At 43.8% G+C, this 17,031-nt stretch overlaps 1 protein-coding gene across 6 annotated transcripts in view; it reads right to left on the bottom strand.

Annotated features, from left to right (window-relative positions):
• FHOD3 (formin homology 2 domain containing 3) overlaps positions 1-17,031 on the bottom strand; it is a 459,983-nt gene that overhangs the window by 77,250 nt on the left and 365,702 nt on the right. For all 6 annotated transcript variants that reach the window (XM_046025395.1, XM_046025389.1, XM_046025392.1 and 3 more), the window contains 2 exons: positions 15,163-15,213; positions 8,806-9,020 (listed from right to left, as the gene is read on the bottom strand). In XM_046025395.1, the coding sequence (XP_045881351.1) occupies positions 8,806-9,020; positions 15,163-15,213 (266 nt within the window). The remainder of the gene's footprint in view (positions 1-8,805; positions 9,021-15,162; positions 15,214-17,031) is intronic.

Raw genomic sequence — 17,031 nt, 5'->3', positions numbered from 1 at the left:
GATAGTCCTGGGGCGCCTGGGTGGCTCAGTGGGTTAAGCTGCTGGCTTCGGCTCAGGTCATGATCTCAGGGTCCTGGGATCGAGTCCCGCACTGGGCTCTCTGCTCAGTGGAGAGCCTGCTTCCCTTCCTCTCTCTCTGCCTGCCTCTCTTGTGATTTCTCTCTGTCAAATAAATAAACAAAATCTTTAAAAAAAAATGGATAGTCCTGAGTAATAACAGCTAGCAAATAAATTGACTGAACTTGAGTTTGTTAATTCACTTTTTCCAGCTCAACAGGAGATAGTTACTTTTAATTAGATGTTCTAATGTAATTAGCAGCAACACTCACTCAGTCAGTATTTATTGATATCTCTGATGTGCCAGGCACTGTGTTAGGCATAAGGAAGTCAGATATGAAAAACATCTTCCCCAAAATATTTTTCAGGATAAAGTGGTCTAGCCAAGAGATATTATGGGATGAAAACAACTATTACCTAAAGAAAATATTAGCTCTTCTTGCCAGCAGAGTCTGACCCCATCTAGGCAGAACCAGCTGGCTTAGAACGGGAGTACAACTAGAAATCTCACTCTTAAACTCTCACCCCAAGCAGTTGACCCTTCTTCACTTATATCTAGTCACTAATCCACTTAGTCAATGACTTAGTTTATCTGAACTTGTTAGAAAATTCATTCATAAAAAAATGGAGAAAGATCCACTTAAAACAAGGGGTATTTTAATAGGTGGTTGAATACATTCTTAACTACCAATTTATCAAGAATCATCCTCTGAGTTTTCTTCCTCCATTAGGGTTAGATTCTTCAAAGGAAATAGCCCACATATGTCAATTCTCTGCGGAAGTTCCCTTTCTGCACTAAACCCACTATCCTTCCTTCAGTCTTTAGAGAGTGGTCTATATTGGCAAATACATGTCCTCCATCACGATCCATGTAGTAAATTTCTGCATATAGGGTAAAGAGCTGTCTCTATAGATTAGTGTGTCTGTGGGGTGCCTGGGTGGCTCATTTGTTAAGTGTCTGTCTTTGGCTCAGGTCATGATCCTAGGGTCCTGGGATCAAGCCCTGCATCGGGCTCTCCACTCAGTGGGAAGCCTGCTTCTCCCTCTCCCACTCTCCCTGCTTGTGTTCCTCTCTTGCTGTGTCTCTGTCAAATAAATAAATAAATAGAATCTTAAAAAAAAGATTAGTGTGTGTTTTCTTTTTTCATGCTATTTGTTCATTCACTAGCTCATAAAACATTTACCTAATATCTATTCTGCTCCAAGCATTAGGAGATAACAAAGGTGAGTGTGGGCATGGGCTCTCCTCTGGGGAGATGATGCGGGGGAGGGAGGACAATTTAACACACAGATGTGGGGGAGGGGGCACAATTTACTACATATACAGTGAGCTAAGCCCTGTATTCCTGGTATGCACAAGATGTAAGGGAAACACATAAGAGAAATCAAAGGAGGCTTTAGAGAAGATCCTTCAACTAGATGGCTAAGAGCTCAGTGGGCACCCAGTGGAAGAGGTCTTTTAAGCACAGAGAAAATGTGAGAAAACACAGCACCTTTCAGGTAGTAATAGTGTTTGGCGCTGATGAAATGTAACATGTAGAAGATGCTGTGGAGGTAAAATACTGGTAGTAGGGATCGCATAACCAAAATCTTGAGTGCCCATAAGGGCTTGTTATAGATAATGGAGAGCCACTAGAACTATTTAAAGACAGATATGATTTTTTTTTTTTTGGTTGGGTTGCTAATAAGAACCTGGAAGATATGAGATCTATTAGAAGCTATTGAAATGGTCCAGATGAGAGATGGTTAAGACAAGGCAATGGGGAGACAGGAAAGAGGGCTGAGTTGAGAGAAAGGAACATATGAACACCTGGTAACTGCATGTAGGTGTGAGCATTGAGGAAGTTGTCAAAAATTATATGCATGCTTCCAGCTTAAATGACTAGGCCAAAAGAGATGGTCTAAACCAGATGAAGACTGGAAGGTATGAATAGGTTTGAGGGGGTAGGGAGTTTATGGGTGAGAGATGGGCACAGCTCCCATCTGAATGTCCCTGATGGGCACCTGTTGAGTGTGACATGTCTGCAGAACATTCGGATGCTGATGTCTAAGGAGGTTGGACCCATGTGTCCTGAACTCCAGAAGGCCAAGGCTGGAGATGCAGACCTGGTGGTTTTCATCGATGGTAGGGAGATCAAAATCACATGTGGGGATATGAGAAAACAGCCAGAAGTTAGGTATAAAAACAGAGGGTTCGGAGAAAGGTCCCTTGGAAAATCCCAATGCTTAGGAGGCAGGCAGGCAGAAGAGTCAGTAGGAAGAAACAGAATGACGAGAAAGACTGAGATAAATGATGAGAAAACAGTGTTGAGAAATGCAGAAGATATGACAGCCAAGTAACGTGCTGAATCTGGAGATTATCTAGAGAATACATAGGGACCAAAAGCTGCCCAATCTAGAGAGTCAACAACAACCTACTGAAACTTCCAAATGTATCTGGCGGAGGCAGCTTTCTCAGAGGATGTTCCAGCTTCAGAAGGCTCTAAAGATCCGTGCCATGTTCAGAGACAGATAAGATGCACTGCAGGGTCACCAACCCCTGGAGTTCTCCTGCAAAAGTGTACTTTAGGGACTGGAAGATCAATGTGTGATTGTCCTGCCACATTGCAAACAGTGTGTCATTTGGCACAAATGCCTTATCGGGGTGGGTGGGGGAAAATCAGGGGTGGTAGAGTGGGGGCAGGGTGGTAGAGCGGGCGCAGGGGTGCTGGAGGGAAAAGTGGAATGGCAAGAGGCTTGATCAAGGTCCTGACCACAGGGAGGAATGCTACAAGGAACTGGGTAATTATCCACCTTTGTTATTTCTCAGTTCTTTGTTAACAACTGTGGAAATTCAAAGTACCACACTGACTGAAGAATGCTCAATGTTCCTACCTATAGAGGCCTCCTGAATGTCCCCAGGAGCATTTACCCAAGGCTCTCACCTGGGATGAAAGGCACTGACATCTTTCCAGATTCCCTGTTAGCGCCTCCAGATGCAGACAAGCTCATTCACCCCCAGAGCTCCAGACTGGGTCTTGTAACTTCTGATGCACTTTCTTTTTGTCAAGTAAGAACAAACAGGCTAATTCCTATTCTAAAACTGAATATTTTGTTTCCATTAAACAGATTTTAAGACACAAATTTGTAAGTGTTGGTTAAAAACCATTATAATCCAATCTTGGAAACAACTCTCCATGGGTCTCTCCTGTTTCTGCAGTCTTACCAGCAGAGACATGGACAGTCTTTGCTCTGGGATATCTTTCTGAGGATGTGTCCATAGTGAATGGCCTTGGAAGACAGAGATGGTGCCTCCCCGTGGAGCAAAGGACTGGCTGGTTTAGCGCTTGCTGTGATGAAGATAAGGTCTCCCTCTGGGAGAAAGGGAAGATGTGTTTACTGCCCACTATAAAAGATGAGGGGTCCCTAAGCTCAAGGTTGCTATGAGTAATCAAGTCCATTGTCTCCAACCCTGCAGTTTCATGCCTTGTGCCCCAATCCACAAAGCTGTGGCAGGCTAACTTATTAACTTACAAGAGTTAACTTCAGAGCTTTTGATACCTAATTACTACCTGTGAAATGATCATGTTGATCACACAATACCATTCTTTAACGTTTCCAATGCCATTCCCTGCCTTGTCTTCACTTAAGCATACTTAAGTAAGACTCATACGTGTTCTACTTCAAAAGGATTCAAGACTATGTCTTAAAATATGGTGCATGAAAGCACGCTGCAGGCAACTGTCATTTTCTATAGGAAGGAAAAAGGGAGAGTTTTGCCCTTTTCCATTTTTAGAGACAGAGAAAAAGCAAGGCAGAAAAACAATGATTTGCAAAGGCTCATAAAGCAGTTCCACGTCAGGTGTAGCCGGCAGTGCCTTGGGCTAGGGGAGAGATTCTGAGAGGTTCTAACTGACCAAATGGCATCAAGTCGCAGCCGTCAGGTGGAGTGTGGGGAGGTGGGGCTGCCCTGAGTCACATTAACCACAAGGAATCTAGTTTCTTGCCAGTGCATGAAATACTGGACTGGAGGCGTCCAAAAGCTCTATGCAAGGGAACCAGCATGCATTAGGCTGATGACCGATGATATTCCATTGCTACTGTGCCAACTGGAAACAGGATACCAGATGTTTCTGATTTCTGCCATGTGGATTGGGTAACTCAGGAGAGTGTCTACACCTGAAGGAGACTCAAAACATGTCACACAAGGCGACAAAGGTGCTCAGTCAATGACTAGTAACAATGACAACAGCTGTGATGATGAACGATGCCCACGTGAAAAATGATTATTCACTTAAGCCAATGGAACATTTCAGGATATAACTATAGGTCTGTATTTTATTTCCAGGTGAGAAGGTAAGGAAGCTAGAGGAAGAGTCCTATTTACCAGCACTTTAAAAGCTTGGATCTATGACAGAAAATATCGTACAGCATGTCAGTAATTTCTGTCAATGCCTCCAGGTGAATGCTGGTGAGTAGGCCATGGCCATAGGGGTTATATTCTAGATCTCCAAGGCCCAACAAGAAGACATTTGGAAACATCTAAGAATCCAGGTATGGGGAGGAAAAAAAAAACCACCATTGAAAATATTTTTCCCTGACATAATACAGTGTGGAAAAATTCTCAAATGCATCTCTAAAGTATGATTTCTGTGTGCATTGTAAAGAGCACTGAGCTAAAAATAAAAATAATCTAGCCATAATGTATGCTTTCATGGCTGCATTAGGGGGAAAAAGCCACTTGTGGCCTCATGACAGCAGCTGCTTTCCAACGGGAAAGGTAATTTCTCTCCACTTAGCCTCAGGGTGGACTCAGTGGTATCAGTCAAGGACCAAGAAAGTCACACAGAACTAGCCTCCAGGAAAGGCGGTTTCCAACAGGCGTTCCAACAGAACGTCCCCGGTTCTGAGATGGACGGTGTCTCCATTTTGTTTCCACGAAATAGGTTACGTGGATCTGGTGTACCTACTGGGGTAACAGGTTACTGGGCTAAAATGATTTCACTTGTAGTTACGCAGATTACTTCTGTTCCTCAGCAACTTTCTCAAGAGTCATAGCAAAGAATCCTCTCCCAATAAGAATACTGAACCTTTTTCTCTAATTAGTGAGAATAACTTATTTCCAGAGACATCTACGAGTTTCTGAAAATAACAGTAAGTAAACTTACTAGATATTCTGATCTGTACTACCAGGGCTCAGTGAAAATAAGGCAAGGCTAATTAAGGCAATGAAGAGAGAGGCCCTTTGTGTTTACCTAACTTGGGGGCTGATTGTCTCCACGAATTGCAGCACAGTGCAAATGAGAACACATGGATGTGTTTGCTCCTCACTTGGGCCTGGTAGTTTCACACAGAGGAAAAATATTCAGACCATCACCATGAAGTCTAGGCAGTCCTGGGACACACATCTGCTGTGAGCCACAAGAGGGCCAGATGGAAAAATAATTCAAGCACACACTGACTCGATGGTGGGGGCAGTGGCTTAAAGTTATACAAAAGTCAGAGCAGATTTATCTGGGAAGCCTTTTGGCTGAGGGACCTCACTAGATGGTCCATAACGCTATTGGCATTTTAACATTTACCCTTCCTTCTTTCTAAATATATTTTGTAAGAGCAAAGGTAAAGGAGAGTTTAATGCTTTCCTATCTTCTGCTAATAAAAATTCCCCAGAATCTTTAATAAACAAAAAACCCATAAAGTGACCTTTCATCCCGAGATATATATAATTCAGTCGCAAATATCAGTTTTTCCTTTCTTTGGCAAACATAACTCTGAAATGTAGGCTGCAACGTATGTACGGGTCGAAGCAAAGGGATGGTGCGGCATGAACGTGATCACTACCACAAATACTGGGGTGCCGTGACACCCTCATAAATGGCTGGGCCGAGTGGAAAAAGATGGCTTCGACCCTCAGGATGGTGTCCACTCACTCCGCAAATGGTGTCCCTTCCCATCTATCTGAGTCTCAGTAAAATATGGGTAGCAGCATCTCCCCCGCCTCCTCAGATGCCCGAGGAGGGGTCGAATAGCAGCATTTGTGAGGGAGGGACAGAGAACTACACAAGTGTGAAGATGATCATCCTAGGATTCCACAAGGAGAGAGAGTGAAAAAGCGAGTCAGCCCCGGGCCCATTTGGACCACACAGTGCCAGGTGTTTGGAGTGGGACAAACATCTGGATGTGTGATCAGATTTTTTTTACTCTTCCCCCAGATGTTGGGATATTGTAAATGTGAGGGATAAGCAAAAAACTACTGTGAGCCTTTAATAATGGAAGCTGGTAAGAAGAACAGACTATGAACTGGAGACTAGTAGAAGGTTTCAGAGAACCACAGCCAGCTAGGCTGACAGAAAGCTTGTCCCCAGCCCAGCTTGGTGCTTCTGCCTTTAGGGCTAAGGTCTCCAAATGGGAAGGAAGTCTTAGCACCTTTTTTTTTTTTTTTTTAAAGATTTTATTTATTTATTTGACAGATAGAGATCACAAGTAGGGAGAGAGGCAGGCATAGAGAGAGAGAGAGGAGGGAACAGGCTCCCTGCCAAGCAGAGAGCCCAATGCGGAGCTCGATCCCAGGACCCTAGGATCATGACCTAAGCGAAAGGCAGAGGCTTTAACCCACTGAGCCACCCAGGCGCCCCTCTCAGCACCTTTCTGAGACCATCCTCTCACAGCATTTCCTCGTATACACTTCCAATCGCCAATTGTGTCTTTCACCAATGTATTAGGACACAGGTATTAGATTGCTTGGCTGGTTCCGACTGATGCAGATAATTAATGTATGACGGACAGCTTTTCTGGATTCCACAGGAACCACTGCTTTGTTTTTTTGGACAGAGCAAACATCATATGATGTTATTGCATTAATTTGTAATTATGTCTCATTTCAAGCCCAGTATCCCTACTTCAGATGCATGTGGTGTGATTTCCATCAAACGTTCTCTCAGTCTGAGTCAGCTCTCTGAAGAGGAAAAGGACACCTACTATTAATCTCTCTGAAAGCATACGGCAATAACTTTATTTTCCCCAATGCATACTGCATGTACCCCAAATAAGTATCTTCTGTGTTCTTACTGCAGTTTAACATAATCTACCTTTTTGGATGCCTGGGTGGCTTGGTTGTTTAAGCATGTGCCTTCAGCTCAGGTCAAGATCCTAGGGCCCTGGGATTGAGTCCTGCATAGGGCTCCCTGCTCAGTATTGGGCTCCCTCCTCAGTGGGAACCCTGCTTCTCTCTCTCTCTCTGCCCCTCCCCCCATTCATGCTTGCTCGCTCTCTTTCTCTCTCTCTCAAAAAAATAAAATATTAAAAAAAATATATTCTGCCTTTACAATTGGACAGAACAATCTCAGGTTTGACCATCCTTGGGCAAAATTCTTGAGGAACTGTCTTTTCATCACAAGCATCAAGAAGATGAAACGTTTTGAGGACAAATAGTATTTATAGATACTGACAATTTTCTCTCAGCTTGGGGCCACTCTGTGTTTTCCCAGTTTAGACAGCCGTTCCGCAAACTGGAGAGGGTACAACTCTTAGAGTTAAAAGTCTCCAGATTAAGTGGTGAACCGAAGCTTCGCAGGGGAATGGTTTTCATCTCGCTTCTGGCAATACCACAATTTAGATAGAGCAGGGATACCAGGCAGGGGCTGGAAAGCACAGAGCTGTCACAGAACAGTCTGTTTTCCTGAGTCTTCGAGTCTCAGGATTTTCAGACCAACATTACTCATCTATGACTGACCCATCTGCCTGGGACAATCTTCCCCGGCTCGGGGACCAGCAGGAACTGGACGCGATAGAAAGCCGCAGGGAAGCCAGACTGCTCCTGCAGAATGAGCCCCGAGGCTTGGAGAGCCTGCCAGGACTTGGACGGACAACACTGTTCCGTTACATCCAGTTCTGCTGAGGTCATGCAGTGCTGCCTTGCTGAAATTCAACTTGACGCCATATTTAGTCAGTACCTCTGAGAGTTAAAAGTTGAGCTTGTCTGTTGTCTTCAGTTGGCTAAGCCTCGGCCAGACTGCAAGCCATAACACCCGGTCACACTGAAAAGTGCTAGCTGTAGGCTCGTCAACACACAACATAGACGCCAGTGTCCAAGACCCATCCTCTCTGTTAATGTGAGAGAGAACGGATCCACCATCCTCAGAGCCATCAGGAAAACAGCTGATGCTCTCAGGCTGCAGTGTACAACATTGTTTTTCTCCAAATAAAGCTAAGATGACAGACAGTCTCTCCAGAGAGAGCCCGTCTGTCTCCACACAAGCGTCTACACCCACACCACACGCGCCAGTAATCGCTACTATCTTCCCTTTCTTCTGATTCAATGTTTAACTTCTATTTCCACTGGGTCCGCATTTTTTCTTTGCTTGCTTTGATTAATTTTATTCTCCATCAGTTTAATTGGAAACAGACCCATAATTCCTAAGGTCAGAACATTTTAAAGTGGTTGCTTTATTGGGAAGAACCAATAAATAAATAATATCCAAATTATAGGGTACTAAGTTAATACCTTGTGATTAAGGAAGAAAATGGCTAAGTAAGCCTTATTTTCAATATTCTCCCTTCTCAGTGACCATGCACTGACAATCTTCACACATAATTCTGCTTTAACAGAAGTGACTCTGAAGGCAGCTGGTTTATTAGCATGGTGCAGTTGTCCTGAGTTTACCCTCGGTGACTACTCGGTACCACTCTGCATGGAGTGATGGTCCCTACTGCCCAGAAGCTTAACACGAATTACCCCATCAGAGTTCCCTCTACTCTCCTGGCACTCACCTTGGGGATGCTGAGCTGTTCCCAGAGAGGAGGAGGATCCCGGGAGAGCCTCTTCTGAGTCTACAGATGGAGGGCTACGGCGCTGAGGGGTGGGGGAGGAAGGGGCTGCCCGGGAGGTCAGGTCCAAGGAGAGGTCACCTCTGCCCCGGCTCACACTCCGGCTTCTCAGTTCCTTCTCGTGTGCCTCGGCTGCCAACTGCTCCAAGTATTTGTATCTGAAAGTTAAATTCCAAAGGGTTTCCGTAAAAAGAAAGAGGAGCCCGTGGCCGATGCTTGTTTATGGCTGAAACACCTGCAGAGTGAGCTGGTTTCCTGATGCACAGAGCACAGCACAGGGCTGGCTGGAGGGCCAGTCTGCCAAAAACAGCCAGCAAAGCCAAGATGCTAATGATTAAAAACCCCGCATCATTCATAACCAAACAAATTGGGAGGAATGGCAACATCACACTGTCTCCAGATCCTGGATCACTGCTGCAGAATCCGATTTTGCTCTTTTAGGAAACATTTGTACAAATAAGCCAAACAGCAATAATGCCCATTACAGAGCCCCAGCAGTGACAGCTGAAAACCACACGCACTCCGGGCTTGCAGCTGTGAGATGGGAGGGTGCCTTGGTGAGGCGGGGAGAAACAATGCCCCCCAAATACCAAAAGGGCTTGTTGGACGAAGCCCTCCCTGAATTTCTGAACCTGCTTCAATGCTAACAGCAATACGACTGGAATTCACTTTGTTCTCTCCGTGTCGACTATGGAAACTTTTTTATATTCTAAAATATTTCTGAGTAGAACTCAGACATCCAATAGCTTGGACCTGACGTCACATATAGTTTTTTCATCAAAGTCAGTTTAAAAGAACAAAGATACATCTGTTTTGCATTTCAGGCAGGCAGAACCCACTAACTGTTTATTAAGACCAGCTACCAATCATATTCCTCATAGTGCGCTTTATAGATCAGACCAAAATAACTTTGAAATATGTGCCTCTTCCAGATGTCTGCTAATTTTACCCACCATTATTTGTTCAGAAATAAGTTTCTGAACTCAGCTGTAGCAGGTTTCTATCTCACCCTCCGCTAGACTCTGAGACAGGTTATTCAAGACGCTCACTCCCATCCAGCCAGATTCACTGCTGCGGTTCCTCCCAACAGGCAAGCCCCCCGACTCCAGCCCCCCGAAGCCCCCACCAGACACTGCACACGGCATTCTGAATTCACCCACATAAGAAAGGCAGAGTGCATACATAAAACATTTCAAAAGAATGTACTGATAAGGCATGCAGTTCTTCATGCATCTGGAAGGTGGGTAGGGCTCTCCCAGGTCTGTTGGTCTGTCTGTCCACGGTGGTCACCCCTTCTCCCTGCCAGTCCAAAGGCAATCTGCCCCTCGGGCCAGGCTCGCACGCGTGTGTGCCTCAGTGAGGCCTGCCTTGACCACTACAGCTGGAAGTGATCTTGGCCCTGCCTCTGAACTCATGTCGGATATGTAGTCCATTCAACTCAGATGGCATTTTACATTTACTGCCTGGCATATTTAGTCATCTTTTCACATGTGTGTGTCTGTTCTTAACAAGCAGATAATAGGATTTCTGAGAACAGAAGATCACCATCCTTTGTTCTTTCCCTCAGCGCCTTGCATTAGCCTGGCCAAGGAGAAGCAGGCAAGGCGTGCAGCACCCTGCCTGCCGAGGTCTCCCTGCAGTCCCGGAGGCCCAGGGTGGCAAATGAACCCATTTCACTGGTTGGGGGAGGGAGCCCCTTCTCGCAGTGAATCTGATAAAAGATGTGTGGTGGGTCTGCATACGAGAACGTCTAGGGCATGATTTGAAGGACAGCTGCCTCATGGTGACAGGGCAAGGGAACTCTGCCCAGACAGAAAGCTTTAGAAACTCCGTACTTTCCTTGCCAACAATATCCCATCTCAAGAGGCAGGAGAGGTAACAAAAGGAAGCTATTTCCGAGCTTAACTTGGACCAGCAAGGAAAACCACCTGGCTGTGCAATCTTGGAAGAAACTGACCTTGAGGACAAGAGTCAGAGCCCCAACAGGGGGCATGTTCTAAATGAGGTGGTGTCCCCTTCAGGCCAGGAATGCTGTGGGCCTGGGAGGGGTGTGGGAGGTATGGCCATGCTGAGTCCAAGCCTTCGGTCACAGGAGAAAGAGGCAGCAGAGAAATGGAGCTCGGACAAGGAGATCTACGTAGGTCCAAGGCTCTAAGCCAGGAGGCCAAGCCATTGACGAAATTCATTTCAGGGGTCACAGCCCTGGACGTGGCTTCTCCAAAGCCCTACCTGAGGACAGCCAGACTAGCAGGCATGTGGAGGTTCACCCCACTTTCCAGGGGACGCCAGGGGTTGTTCATCCTGGGCCTGGATACATAGGACTCAAGGCTTCCTGCCAGGTCACAGATGTCATCCAGAGAGGATCCAGGGGACATGGGGAGAGTCAAGGATTTCATGAATTTCTCTGAGGAGGTTTATCTGGTAGACAAAAATGGCGGGGCAGAGGGCCTGGAGACTTGTTTGATGGATATCAAGTTTCAGTTTTACAAGATGAAATGAGTTCTGGAGATGGCTCAGACAACAATGTGACCATCTAACACTAGTAATTGTGTGTGTAAAATGGTTAAAATGGTAAATTTGATGTTATGGGTATTTTGCGACAGTTGAAGACTTATCTATCTATCTATCTATCTATCTATCTTTATTTATTTACTTTCGGAGAGAGAGAGTATGTGCACATGTGCATGCTGTGGGAGGTGGCAGGGGGGCCAGAGGGAGAGGAGAGAGCGAGAATCTCAAGCAGTCTCCTTGCCCAGCATGGACCCTCACGACCCTGAGATCAAGACTTGAGCTGAAACCAAGAGTCGGATGCTTAAGCAACTGAGCCATCCAGGGGCCCACAATTAAAGACATGTAAGAAATGGCAGGGACAGGGGACACTGAAGTGAAGAGTGACTAAATCTTCGTGAGAAAGCAGTGCCCGTGTCCACCTGCAATGGGCCAGAGAGGTGAGGGGACCTGGCGTGCCTGGGAAGGGCTAAGCCACATGGCATTTATGGGCGTATGGCTTAGGAACCTCTCCTGCCCATGTCAACCTCTCACAGTCCCCAGGGAGGAAGCTTGCCCTATGTCACCACATTCCCTTACACAGACTCTGAGTGCCCTGAGAGGTCCAACAGTACCTGATCCCAGGAGCCCAGCAGTCCATAAGAGGATGGTCATAGGTCCCTGTGGCTTTGAGACACAACCCCCACCCAATAGACCCTCCTGAAGTTTCCTGTGTGCAAAGCACTGGGCTTTCCATTCATAGACTACAGCCTCAAGGAAAGACTTTTCACCTTTCCCACTTTCAGCTAAACATTCCCATTTATCCTACCTCTATCCATATCTTTTGTTTATTCACTCCTCTTTTCATTATTTATTGAACACTTGTTGAGTGCCTGTCATGTGCTAAGAGTTGCCGTAGGTACTAGAGATTTCATAATAAACAAGGAACTCACCCCCCTCGTGGATCTCACAGTTCAGTGGGAGAGATAAACAAACAAACCTTAGGAATGAATTCACACATCCGCCAAGGTCATGGGCTGCAGGGGCTGGTAGGATGCTCGAGGGAACATACACAGGGCCTTACAGAAATTGCTTGACTTGAGATTAACCCAAACCCACTCACTGATGACTTTTCCTGCCACTCTCCTACTTGTGAGCTCTCCCTTACATTAAACCGAAATCTGGCTCCTTCTAAGTTCTGTCTGAGGACAAATCCTCAGACCTGCTAAGCAATGCTCAGAATCCTCTCTTACCGCTTCACTCATTACTTACATGTGTCATATCTCTAATCCCAGCCCAGTCTGACCTTCCCCTTGCGCTTTGTTCCCATAACCCCCACTTGTCATAGGCATTTCCCATGCCATCCCCCTCAGACCAATCCCTGCCCCAACCCTACCCCAACATACGTTCAGCCTTGATCTCATTCCTTCTTATTCCCTTAGAAAGATTGCTTGTGAATGTCACTTATTCATGATCCGATAAAGCCTTTCTCCTAATACTTAAAAAAAAAAAGGAAGTAGCACCTCAACAGAACCTTATTCTGAGTCTGCACCATTGTCAATAAAACAGTTTTGCCTGAGATTATGAAATGAGATAATGGGAAATCAATAAAAATAAAATCAAATGTGCCTGGATGGCCATTACATCTTAAAATAGCAAAGCCACATTCATCTTGTTATACTACAAACCTCCAAAAACCCTCTGCTATGGCTCTGACCATTTTTCTCTGAGTCATTGCATTTAGAATAAGAGACATGGGACCCAACAAACACACCTGGCTCTACCAAAAGTTGCTAGGGATGCCTGGGTGGTACAGTTGATTAAGTGTCTGACTCTTGGTTTCAATAATGACCTCAGGGTCATGAGATCGAGCCTTCTGTTGGGCTCTGTGCTCAGTGGGGAGTCTGCTTAAGTTTCTCTCCCTCTCTCTCTCTGCTCTTCTCCCTGCTCTCTCTAAAATAAACAAATGTTTTAAAAAAAAACTTTCTAGATGGAGTCCTCTTATTTTTGAAACTCTTTTCACCTCTGACCTACAGTTTACCCATTCATTTCTGAATTCCATTACACTTGGAAATCTTAGCTTTTCCTGGTCTACCAGAAAGCCCCAAAAGCTTTCCAAACAAGGACAAAAGTTTATATCCTTCTCTCCCTTCTTCACCAGGTAACTCAAGAAGCAAACTAACCAAGAAAAGTGGCTGGTCCAAACCAAAGGGAAATTCTTGGCTGCTTCCATAACCCTCCATGTAAGCAGAGATGGGGCCCACATGAAGCCATAGAAAGCTTGCTCCTGCACTGGTGAAGAAGGCCCAGGCAGATGGCTGCATGGGGCAAGGACTGATGTCAGAACAAGAGGAACCAGGAGACGAATGGCAAACACCCCTCTGCGGAGGTTTTCCAGGCATGAGTAATGCTGCGATTTGATATCCAGAAAGAGGGAGCCTTCAATGGTTTGGGAAAATTCTGAGGTCAGTCTGAGCCAGTACAGGCTTTGATATCTCCCCAGAAGCTTTCAAATCTTGCTTGTGCAGACATAACCTGACAGTCAAGTTGTCAAAAAGCTCAAAAAAAAAAAAAAAAAAAAAAACCAGATTCTGGAGGTAAGCTAAAAAAATAAAATGAAATTTGGTTTCTTAAGCCTAGGCATGAAGTTGACAGCATTTTCAGGAGAAGTCTATGTCCCCCAATGTCAAAAATGGGTATGAATTAGAAAAATAGGAGTTTCTTGTTTCTTTTGCTCTAAATTTGCTGGCCGCAACTGGTTATTATGATGGCAATAATCTAATAAAACACTGGAATTAAAACAATGCCATAGTTTTGTTTATAAGTCTGACCAAAGCATCTAATTTTTTTAATTGGACACAGGCAGACTCTACTCTTCCTGCTCTCAGACTGTCTTGAACTATTTAGCTGAAGGTGTCTAAGGAAATTCAGCAAAATTCCACTTATTGGCATAGTTCACAGATGGTGAGGTTCCCCACAGGCTCTAGTAGGAAATCGTCCTTTTCATTGCTCCGTGTAATATTGCCATCTGGTGGTAGAGGGAATTACTACAGGGTCAAAACTCGTCTTGCTGGTTTAGTTCCAGAAAGTTTCTTTTGCTTATCCTAGTTTATCAGACAATGAATACATTCACTTTTGGATATTTTAGTAGGATTCATAGCATGCTGCCATTGAAAAAATAGTTTACAGCTCAGTATTTTAAATAAATCTGTGGGTTTATTTGCTCATTTATTCCATATATCCTTCGTAAGTGTCCACTATGTGTCAAGCACTATGGAGGGCATTGGGACAATAAGGAAAATGAGACATGGTTCCTACTGTCTAGGAACTGAGAAGAGTTCAGTAGGGAAACAGGTAAGTGATCAGGCATATCCTGCAAGAGTCTCAAGAATGTTTGGCACCTTGGCCAGCATCTGGCATAGTGTATACGTTCAAATATTTGTCAAAGGAATGCTGAATGAGTGACATGGAAGCACACAGTAGGGACACCTACCACAGGCTCAGTGGTGGTAAGTGCAGGGTATTTAAAATACATACCATGTATCAATATGCTAAATTATCATGCTCATGTGGAGAAGAGTGTGGAGAACAGACATATATTTCACACCATGATGGCATTAAACCATAAATCTGTACTTTCTTGGAAAATTTACATAGCTAGGACACTCTATTCCCCAAAATACCAGTTACCCAAAGTCTTAGACATCTGAAGTGAAGCTATTTATTTTAATTGACACAGTCTCCTCAGCATGCTTGCTTAATGGCACAATCAAGTGCCATTTGGTTATAACGGGAAAGAAGAAATATACAAACCTTTCTTCTCTTGCTTGTCTTTGCTCCTCTCTTTTGTCTAAATACTCTCGGCTGAAGGAAATATGCAGGAGAAACAAAATGAGGAAGGAAAAGAAAAGAATTAGATGTTCATGAAATTGCCAAGAAATTATTGACAGTATATCATGAAAGACTCCAGAGCCTCAGAAATGGAAAGTGGTTGTTGAAATATATACTTTATACTTTATATATATACTTTATATATATTTATATATTTAGTACTTTAAAAGTACTAAATATAATGGATTTCCTATAAAAGCACAGGGATGAGAACAGGGAGACTCTACAATTGAAGAAAGGAGAATTTAGATGTATATGGCGGAGAAGGGAGAAGAGAATATCTTTTTAAAAATGTCAAACAACAAACAAGTAACATATGACAATTACAAGCAAGCAAAAAGTTTTTGGAGATGATTAACTTCCAGTCAAGGTCTGGTAGGCTCCACAACTCCCGTCTCAGGAATTAAATCTGGGTGGGTCCAGGCATCTTGGCCATTTTGTGTTGTACTCTGCAGTTTGGACATCATTCCACAATGCAGGATTCTTTCTCTGCATCTTTCACATTCCCCGTTTCTATGCAGGGATCATGGGAGGCTCTTACTTTGTACATTTTCTTGTTTGCACTCACAAGATGCCAAACTTCGTCCAACTTTAATGTATGTTGTTCTGTTCCTGCCGCTGAGATGCCACCTTGAATCTAAGTTTAAGACTTAAGATCAGCCGCTTCTCAGTGGACCACTTATTTTCCTGAAAAATTATGAATTCATGGTTTTCTAAACTGGACCTCACAATGTGGTTAAATATTATACCCCTCCATGCACTGATGACAGGATATGAAGGGGACAGTAAGTCAGAAGAATTAAAGCAGATTAGGACACGGAGAAAATGTAGCAAAGACCCAGATTTGTTATCATTTGTAAGCCCCTGTCCTCATCACTTTCCATATTAGAAATAATACTTCCCATAGCACAGGAAGCTAAAGATCATACTCAACAGATAAGGATGCTTATCTTTAATAATAATTTAATAATAATAACATATTATAAGGATGCTTACCTTTAATAATAATTTAATAATAATAACAACAGATAAGGATGCTTAAGGGAAAAAGTACAAGAAGACTGAGTAACTTAAATTAATAAAATGGCTGAAGAAAAGTCAGCCATTTGGGTAATCCAGGGACAACTTGATAAAGCTTTTCCTATTTCCTTTTTTGATTTCTTTTCATTCACATCCTAAGACTTTTGGGATAGAACTACAGTCATAATTAATAGCTGTATGTGGTCTGTCCTGATGATCAGGATTCCTTCCTGGACAGGGTGGTTGTGCCAGGATTTGCGTCTTAAATGAAAAGTGAGACTCACTTGGGACCAAGAGCAAATAGTGGACAGTTACAAGTACAGTGTCTGGCTACATATATACATACATACAGCTTAATACATAGTATAATGCACTCCTGTCCTGTAGTTCTAGGGCTCTAACTATAAGAGTGTGAGGCATTCCCTTACTGTTCTATAGGTCCCTGAGAGACTGTGCATTGTTTCCAATGTTTTGTTTTATTTTTTGGATTGGATAATATTTCTATTGTTCTATCTTCCAGTTTATTGACCCTTTCAAATTCTCTCATCTCCATTCTGCTATCGACCCCATCCAATGAATTTTTCATTTTGATTACTGTATTTTTCAGTTCTCTAAGTATTTCCATTTGCTTCTTTATAACTTCTATTTCTTTAGAGACTTATCTTTTCATAGTTTCAAAAGTATTTGCCTTTACATCTTAGAACATATTTCTAGTAGCTGCTTTAGTCTTTGTCTGATAATGATATCTATGTCCTTTTGTAGTTAGACTAT

This window comes from Meles meles, chromosome 12 (genome assembly GCF_922984935.1).
Source record: "Meles meles chromosome 12, mMelMel3.1 paternal haplotype, whole genome shotgun sequence".
In the NCBI taxonomy this organism is placed as follows: domain Eukaryota; kingdom Metazoa; phylum Chordata; class Mammalia; order Carnivora; family Mustelidae; genus Meles; species Meles meles.
This window is presented reverse-complemented; position numbering and strand designations above follow the sequence as displayed.